General features: G+C 37.9%; 1 protein-coding gene across 1 annotated transcript; it reads left to right on the top strand.

Moving 5' to 3' along the window:
• The first annotated feature begins 279 nt into the window (after nucleotides 1–279).
• On the top strand, nucleotides 280–7038 carry LOC134335035 (NLR family CARD domain-containing protein 3-like). The gene is made up of 3 exons (XM_063017405.1): nucleotides 280–305; nucleotides 4870–5068; nucleotides 5314–7038. Exons 2-3 carry the CDS (start codon nucleotides 5032–5034, stop codon nucleotides 6993–6995), a joined length of 1719 nt encoding a protein of 572 aa, XP_062873475.1. The 5' UTR covers nucleotides 280–305; nucleotides 4870–5031; the 3' UTR covers nucleotides 6996–7038.
• The last annotated feature ends 2671 nt before the right edge of the window (nucleotides 7039–9709 follow it).

The following is a 9709-nucleotide window of genomic DNA, read 5'->3' on the forward strand; positions in this document are numbered from 1 at the left end:
CACACACACACACTCAGAGTTTAAATTAATATTTTAATATAATTATATTTTATAAGCTATTTACTGCCAGTGTGTTTATATTGTTTATTTAAATGTACATGTGTATTACTACTTATTTACATTAAAGCTCACTGTTTCACTTCTCTTGTGTTTATTATAAGAATCATGTTAGTAAATGTAATCACACACCAGGCGGTGGCGCTGTTGCATTATGAACCTTGAAACTTTGATTAAATTTATTAAATGATCTTCCTGCTTTCACTTTAGATTTCAGCTCGACTGAGGCGGAATGGAGTCGAGTGAAGGTAAGAAGTGAATTCCCTCAGTTATAGTTAAAGTAAATCAACTCTCAGAAAAGAACAAAACATATCAAACTAATAAAATAGAGAATTAGTTGAGGAATAAAATCAAAATAAAAATCGCTGTATTATTGTTCTCATGTAGTAGAAACAAACTGCCGTGTCCCAAATACCACTGTATATTCTAAACAGTGTGCTAAAGTAGATTTCCACCAATGGCGAGGCTACTATTTCGAGAACACTGTTTAGGGGTTTGTGTGTGGATTGAGACACAGCCTGTTTGCTCTGTTTGCAGCCCGATAAAGCGAGTTTACATATTATACCGAAATATTTCATGTTATTATACTGCACGTTATTATTTACACGCTGTAAATCAGTCTTTATACTCTATATTCTATATATATTCTACATAAAAAAGTTTACTAATACTTTTACTTCCGTATTTACTTGTATATGTACATATATATTGTTTAATAATACTGTATTATATACATCATTTTACATTGTTTATCTGGACTGTTTTTCTATTTGTTTTAATGTATAAAATTGTTTATTTTCACTGTAAAATTTTTTATATTGTTTATTAGTTTTTGTACCTGCTTTTGCATTCATGTCAAGAGTGTTTCTTACATTTACCTTCACTTGTATTTCATTGTAAACAAAACAAACCTAAAATATTTCATGTTTTGTCTGGTCAACCTTATTTTATTTATTCACTGATTCTTGAGATAAGGGACAAAACATGTCCTACATTAAAAAGTATTCTTGTTGTTAAAAATGAAGAAATTATAAATAATAAAAATCCTTTAAAATTAAAATATGAAGGATCTGTGTATGCTCATTAAATTAATTTGATATATTTTTAAATAATTTCATTACAATTTGTTAAGATGCAGGCTCTGTACTTGGAAAGTACATGTAACTTCACCTGTCCTCAGCATGAGGTCATAATGTCAAAGTGACAAAAAAAGTGATTAAAAATGATAAAAATGCATAAATATACATATCAAATGAAAGGAATGATTTAATTAGATATCACATAACGCATAAAGTGAACCTTATATTATATTTTCCATTAATAATTGCCTATTAAAGTTGTGTCCTCACTTTCAGTCAACTCCGTAAGATGTTTTTATAATTCAGAATAAATTAGGCAAGGTCATGGTCAGCTATGACTCTGAGGCCCTCTTTCCACTTCCTGTTCTTGGTGGATGTAACAGTAGTGATTGTGGTCTGGTAAGTTTTCAATTTTCTGATATATTAATCTAACAATGTTAATACCACTGCAGTCACAGCTTTATCATGTCAACACCATCTTAACATTATGATAATCTTAGCTAAGAACTGTAGAATAAGCAAAATCATTTTAGTTTAGATTATGGAGGCAGCTAGGAATTGAAGTAAAACCAAAATGGCTCCAGTGTACAAGACATGGTTAAAATGGAAAAATATCTCATTTTGTCAATTCCGTCAGACATCAACTCCGTCAGGTCTTATGTCGGGGCTATGCAGAATGCACTGCAACAAGTAGACACCCCCCCAGATAGTCCACTAGACCAGCAGACTGAAAAGCCAACTATGAGCAGATGTGCTATTGCAAATGAAAGGGAGAAAAGAAAACAAGGAAAAGGCATCCAAGGGAAATACATAATTTTGAAAGAAAAAATTAAGAAGATAACGAAACAGTTTTCAGTTAGTTTGTTGCTCAGTCACTGGATGCCAGGTATATCCTAGTCTCCTAGTGTCTGCCTGGAGAGCCTGTTGAAAGCTGTTCTTTGGGTTGTTTCTCTTCCACTTTCCTTGAGGGTTTTATTTCAAAACTAGTCTGATCTCAGTTGTTAGTAAAATACTTTATAAGTTTTCATCTCCATTAGTTATTGGTCAACACCGGTAGTTGCTTGTCAACACCGTCAGTTGCTTGTGAACATCAGCAGATTAAGTTTTTGTCTTTTTTTCAAAGAAATATGTTACTGTTTGTTCAGTTTATTGTGTTTATATATTAAAACACCAGCAGAACTACATGCAATGGTGTCTTTTTTGCTTAAAAACATTGATTGTATATGTTTAATATTAACAATAAATATACAAAATTTAGGAATTTCACAATGGGATTTTTCAAATTAGTGTGAAATTTGAACAAAAATGTATACAATTAATTTTATTACTTAACTCTGTTACAGAACACCGTAATTAGATACTTGAGGTCTTTACACTCATGTAGTACTGATCAAATTAAAATAGCATACTTTTTTGTGTGTCTGACGGAGTTGACATTAATCAAGTTATGAAGTGAAATAATGTCAATTTTGATAAAAATTGTATTAGGAAAAACCTGTTCCCTTTCACAGTTAATTAGTTAAAACCTTTGTCTATAAATATATCAGTTTCAAATGATGTAGAATTGTTATTTTTAAATTGAAGAAATAAAATTCATTTTGTCCCTTAGCTCAAGAATCAGTGTATTATTTATTACTTTGTATTGATGCCATTTCTTCTCACATTTGGAACAGGTCAGGACTGCTGGCAGGCCAGTACAGTACCTGTACCATTTTCTACGTAACATGTGATTTTGCATTGTCTTGTGTTGAAAAATGCATGGACGTCCCTGGAAAAGATGGAGATCACTGGTGTTCAGCTTAGGCTTGTACCCTTGCCCTGTCTGAAATGTATTCAGTCTTGTTCTGCAGGCCTGGAATGAAGACCTGGAATATAAACTGTATACAGTGTATCACAAAAGTGAGTACACCCCTCATATTTCTGCAAATATTTCATTATATCTTTTAATGGGACAACACTATAGACATGAAACTTGGATATAACTTAGAGTAGTCAGTGTACAGCTTGTATAGCAGTGTAGATTTACTGTCTTCTGAAAATAACTCAACACACAGCCATTAATGTCTAAATAGCTGGCAACATAAGTGAGTACACCCCACAGTGAACATGTCCAAATTGTGCCCAAATGTGTCGTTGTCCCTCCCTGGTGTCATGTGTCAAGGTCCCAGGTGTAAATGGGGAGCAGGGCTGTTAAATTTGGTGTTTTGGGTACAATTCTCTCATACTGGCCACTGGATATTCAACATGGCACCTCATGGCAAAGAACTCTCTGAGGATGTGAGAAATAGAATTGTTGCTCTCCACAAAGATGGCCTGGGCTATAAGAAGATTGCTAACACCCTGAAACTGAGCTACAGCATGGTGGCCAAGGTTTTCCAGGACAGGTTCCACTCGGAACAGGCTTCGCCAGGGTCGACCAAAGAAGTTGAGTCCACGTGTTCGGCGTCATATCCAGAGGTTGGCTTTAAAAAATAGACACATGAGTGCTGCCAGCATTGCTGCAGAGGTTGAACACGTGGGAGGTCAGCCTGTCAGTGCTCAGACCATACGCCGCACACTGCATCAACTCGGTCTGCATGGTCGTCATCCCAGAAGGAAGCTGACGCACAAGAAAGCCCGCAAACAGTTTGCTGAAGACAAGCAGTCCAAGAACATGGATTACTAGAATGCCCTGTGGTCTGACGAGACCAAGATAAACTTGTTTGGCTCAGATGGTGTCCAGCATGTGTGGCGGCGTCCTGGTGAGAAGTACCAAGACAACTGTATCTTGCCTACAGTCAAGCATGGTGGTGGTAGCATCATGGTCTTGGGCTGCATGAGTGTTGCTGGCACTGGGGAGCTGCGGTTCATTGAGGGAAACATGAATTCCAACATGTACTGTGACATTCTGAAACAGAGCATGATCCCCTCCCTTCGAAAACTGGGCCTCATGGCAGTTTTCCAACAGGATAATGACCCCAAACACAACCTCCAAGATGACAACTGCCTTGCTGAGGAAGCTGAAGGTAAAGGTGATGGACTAAACGCAATTGAGCACCTGTGGCGCATCCTCAAGTGGAAGGTGGAGGAGTTCAAGGTGTCTAACATCCACCAGCTTCGTGATGTCATCATGGAGGAGTGGAAGAGGATTCCAGTAGCAACCTGTGCAGCCCTGGTGAATTCCATGCCCAGGAGGGTTAAGGCAGTGCTGGATAATAATGGTGGTCACACAAAATATTGACACTTTGGGCACAATTTGGACATGTTCACTGTGGGGTGTACTCACTTATGTTGCCAGCCATTTAGACATTGATGGCTGTGTGCTGAGTTAATTTCAGAAGACAGTAAATCTACACTGCTATACAAGTTGTACACTGACTACTCTAAGTTATATCCAAGTTTCATGTCTATAGTGTTGTCCCATGAAAAGATATAATAAAATATTTGCAGAAATGTGAGGGTTGTACTCACTTTTGTGATACACTGTACATACTGTGGCACTGGTGCATTGATGCCACACACACTGGGACCTACTAGACCCCCTGTATGTAAAGTGAAGTGTGTGTGAAGATTAGATCTGATTATTAATGTAGATATAGAGTTACAAGGTGAATCCACAAGTGAGAACTTTGAAACCTGAAGGAGATTCTATCATGACCATTTTACTCATCTTTACCAAGTGCCAGTAATTCTGGAGCTGAATGTACCTGTGATTTTTTTCTAAATGTTTTATTATTGTGTATTTGTTCATCAGGAGCTGGAGCAGAAAGTCATCACTCTGCTGAAGAATGAGCTGAACAAATATAAGAAAATACTGAGTCCAGATTACCCAGAATGCCCTGAGGTGAAGGATGAGGAGGATCAATGTAGTTTCAGAGAGGAGGTGCTGAAGATCACGCTACATGTCCTGAAGAAGATGAACCAGACAGATTTAGCCAACACACTGCAGACCAGTAAGAGCTGCTGGTTTTATTCCATCATTTTTATTTGAGAACAACAACACTGGTCCATATTTAATCACAGATCAGTTCAGTTTTTATATTTCTAATAGTAATATAGATTATTAGTAGCTGATATCAGTAGTTTGACATTGTCTAATTAATACGTACTGATGATGATTAGATTAGAAAATAATTTTAGATTTGATACTCTGGTTCATACATTGAAATATTTCTCTTCATGTTCTTCTGTTTATTAGAGCTGATCTCTGTTTATCAGAAGAACCTCAAAACCAAACTGAGAGAGAAATATAAAAGAATTAATGAAGGAATCTCACAGCATGGATCATCAGTTCTCCTGGATCAGATCTACACTGAGCTCTACATCACAGAGGGTTCGAGTGGAGGCGTCAATAATGAACATGAGGTGAGACAGATTGAAACGACATCCAGGAGACCAACAACACAGGAGAAACCGATCAAATGTAATGACCTCTTTAAAGACACGTCAATCAGAACTGTGCTGACTAAAGGAGTTGCTGGAATTGGAAAAACAGTCTCTGTGCAGAAGTTCATTCTGGACTGGGCTGAAGGAAAAGCCAATCAGAACGTTCTCTTCATGGTCCCACTTCCCTTTAGAGAGCTGAATCTGATGAAGGAGAAACATCTCAGTCTGATGGAGCTTCTTCATTATTTTTTTCCAGAATTGAAAAAAATAAAATCAATAAACTGCAGCACCTACAAGATCATTTTCATCTTTGATGGTCTGGATGAGTGTCGACTTCCTCTAAACTTCCAGAACAATGAGACTGTGTGGGATGTAACAGAATCAGCCTCAGTGGATGTGCTGCTGACAAACCTCATCAAGGGGAACCTGCTTCCCTCTGCTCTCCTCTGGATCACCTCTCGACCAGCTGCAGCCAATCAGATCCCTCCTGAGTGTGTAGCCCAGGTAACAGAGGTACGAGGGTTCAGTGATCCTCAGAAAGAGGAGTACTTCAGGAAGAGGATCAGTGATGAGGACCTGGCCAGTAAAATCATCAAACACATGAAGTCATCAAGAAGCCTCTACATCATGTGTCACATTCCAGGCTTCTGCTGGATTTCAGCCTCTGTTCTAGAGAGAATTCTGGGTGAAGCAGAGGGTGGAGAGATCCCCAAAACTCTGACTCAAATGTTCACCCACTTCCTGATCTTTCAGATCAAACACAAGGAGAAAAAGTATCATGAGAAATGTGACCCCGACGCTCATCAGACCAGAGAGACGATACTGGCACTGGGAAAACTGGCTTTCCAACAGCTGGAGAAAGGAAACCTGATCTTCTATGAAGAAGACCTGAGAGAGTGTGGTATTGATGTCAGAGAAGTGTCAGTGTACTCAGGAGTGTGCACCCAAATCTTCAGAGAGGAGTTTGGGTTACACCTAAAGGTCTTCAGCTTTGTTCATCTGAGCGTCCAGGAGTTTCTGGCTGCTTTATTTGCATTCATCTGCAAAAATCCAACAGAACAACAAACCACTGATCTGTCTGATTTGTTCACCAAGTCCAGCATGTCTGATTTTCTCAAGAGTGCAGTGGACAAGGCCTTACAGAGTGAGAATGGACACCTGGACCTTTTCCTTCGCTTCCTTCTGGGTCTTTCACTGGAGTCCAATCAGACTCTCTTACGAGACCTACTGACACAGACAGGAAGTAGCTCTCACAGTAAACAGGAAACTGTAGAGTACATCAAGGAGAAAATCAGGGAGAATCCCTCACCAGAGAAATCCATCAATCTGTTCCACTGTCTGAATGAACTGAATGATCATTCTCTAGTGCAGGAGGTCCAGATTTACCTAAACAGAATAGAACCTTGTTATGAATATTATGATCCTGGTTGTCTCAGTGGAACCAGACTCTCTCCTGCTCAGTGGTCAGCACTGGTGTTTGTGTTGCTGAACTAAGAAGAAAATTTGGAGGAGTTTAATTTGAGGAAATATAACAGATCAGAGGAATGTCTTCTGAAGCTGCTGCCAGTGGTGAAAGAATCCAGAAGAGCTGAGTACCACCATATCCCACCATCTACAGTACATAATATCATCTAGGGCTGCACCTAACGATTATTTCTTATCGATTAATCTTAGGGATGCACCGATCCAACTTTTTTCGTTCCGATACCGATCCGATACATATACTTTGCATATCGGTCGATACCCGATACCGATCCGATACCATTGTTGAATTAATAAACCGTATACTTTATCATGTGGGAAAGACTTAAGGCATCAGGATCGACTTAAACATTACTAAGTTTGCAGAACAAAATATAATTAACACAGATATAAATGTACTGAATTGCTATTTATTTGTCAATAAAATAATAAACAATATCCTCACTACTAAGGCATCTTAATATTTTAGTGTTATTTTCACTCAACGAGTGAGCATCCGACGCTGCCTTGGTGACCAAAGCAATCCCAGCATTCATTGCGTTGCGCTTCCCACAATAAACATGGCTGACAGGGCGGAGAAACGACTATTATCAAACGTAAATAAAATATTACTGATTTTTAACTTGTATAAACTTGTACCGAGTGTTTTTATTTAGCTTGTCAGGAAATGTAACGATTAACGGTACATGAAAGGAAATGTTATATTGACGTTAGCGTGCTGTGCTACCTCAGTTCATTGGTTTTAATAGCAAGATGCTAAATGCTAAACCCGATGGAATCGCTATGTAACGCGTTCGAATAACAGTAATTCAAAATAAAATCTAGCAGCTAAACCTGAGTAATAAACATGTTGCCATCGAACTTGTTGGCATAGAGAGTGTTAAATACCTCCAAATAACTCCTTGGCTCGCTCCACGTTGCTGTTTTTGTTTGTGTTATACGCCATACGTCAGCAGCACGTCCTGTATGGGCTTAGCACGCATCGCAAACGAATTAAAGTTAATGTATATCGGACCCATGGATCGGCCTGATTATCCGATATCTGATCCATCTCATTTTGGTAATACCGGAACCGATATCCGATCTTAATATCGGATCGGTGCATCCCTAATTAATCTAAAGATTTTTTTTTTTTTGATTAATTGATTAGTCTAAACTTATTAGTTTATTTTAAAGGTGTTTATGTGCTCTAACATAAAATAATGAAAAACTGAATTAATCTTAATGTTTCAATATTTTCTCTATTTCTTTCTTAACACAAGCACTTCAGCAGTAACAGGTACCTTTATTATAAAGTCAAACATTGAATCTCCCATAATATTAAAGGAAGAGCTTGTAAAATTCAAGTAAAGAAATATAGAATGCCTTCATTTATCATATATACAGATGTACAGTACAACAGGAATTCTTTCCTTACACATTCCAGCTTGTTTAAAAAGTCCTCCACACTTCTATCAGATCCTATCAGAAAAACACTAGACCTCAAATTTGAATAATTGTGACAGTTTTATTTTATTAATGTATGTAACAGCAACTCTAAAATAAAAAATCAATATTCTCCAGCATTAGTACACATCTGGAAAGGCACTATCAAAGCTAAACAGTATACAGAGGTTTTACTCCCATCCAGATAACGTGTCTTTCAGGGACAGTCTTGTTTATTTTATCAAGACAATGTTAAACCACTTACTGCATCCATCCAATCATCCATCAGACTGAACTGGTAAACCTAACTGCAGTCCAGACCTTTTACCAATAGTTTGTTTGTTTATTAGGTTTATAACGTCATGTTTTACACTTTGGTTACATTCATGACAGGAACGGTGGTTACTCATTACACAAGATTCATCAGTTCACAAGTTTATATCCAACACAGTTATGAACAATTTAGTGTCTCTAATTCACCTCACATGCACGTCTTTGTACTGTGGAAGGAAACCGGAGCATCCAGAGTAAACCCACACAGACACAGGGAGAACATGCAAACTCCACACAAGGGATCGAACCCAGGACCTTCTTGCTGTGGGGCGACAGTACAGTGAAACATTTGCTGCATCATGAAAATTAAAATCTGGCACTTTGCGACTTTACTTCCAAGGTGTTGAGCTGATGGTTTTCCTCTGATTTTGAAGGAAAGCATGATGTCTTTTTTATCTGCTGCACTAAGTTTCCTTGGTCGACCTCTACAATCCTCAGTGTTGCTCTTTTCTTTGTGCTTCTTCATAAGAGCTTGGAACTCCAGTCTGTTTTGAACTCTTTGCTTAAGAGAGACCTGCTGATGCAGCATAATGACCCTGTGTCTTGTTGCTGTGCTCAGTCTTATCATGGTGTTTGACCTGTGACATGAAGCTGTGTTCCACAACCTCACCTTTGTAGCAGAGTTTGGCTGTTCCTCACCCAGTTTTAAATGTGTTTCCACCTACATATGACAAAGATGATCATTATCAGCAGTTTGATATAAGTGGTTAATCATACACCGACTATAATCCTACAGAAAACCCTGACTTTGTGCAAGTGTACCTAGATTTATTTATTTATTAAGGTTTTAACATCATGTTTTACACTTTGGTAAAATGACTTTAATGTAATAATCTGATTATGTCAGTTTTAAACAGAGCATAAAAAATCTGGAGATTAAGAGATTAATAAATGTATCGATTCATTCATTAATTTTTACCTTTGCAGGGAATCACACACTCACATATTTACTTTTAGAACAGTATATC

The sequence above is a fragment of the Trichomycterus rosablanca genome, chromosome 2, assembly GCF_030014385.1.
Source record: "Trichomycterus rosablanca isolate fTriRos1 chromosome 2, fTriRos1.hap1, whole genome shotgun sequence".
Taxonomy (NCBI): Eukaryota; Metazoa; Chordata; class Actinopteri; order Siluriformes; family Trichomycteridae; genus Trichomycterus; species Trichomycterus rosablanca.

Excerpts from the sequence above, each read along its gene's own strand:
- LOC134335035 (XM_063017405.1), top strand. The coding sequence starts at position 5,032 with ATGAACCAGACAGATTTAGCCAACACACTGCAGACCA. Across the intron at positions 5,069-5,313 it reads AGCCAACACACTGCAGACCA|AGCTGATCTCTGTTTATCAG; the intron begins GTAAGAGCTGCT and ends TCTGTTTATTAG.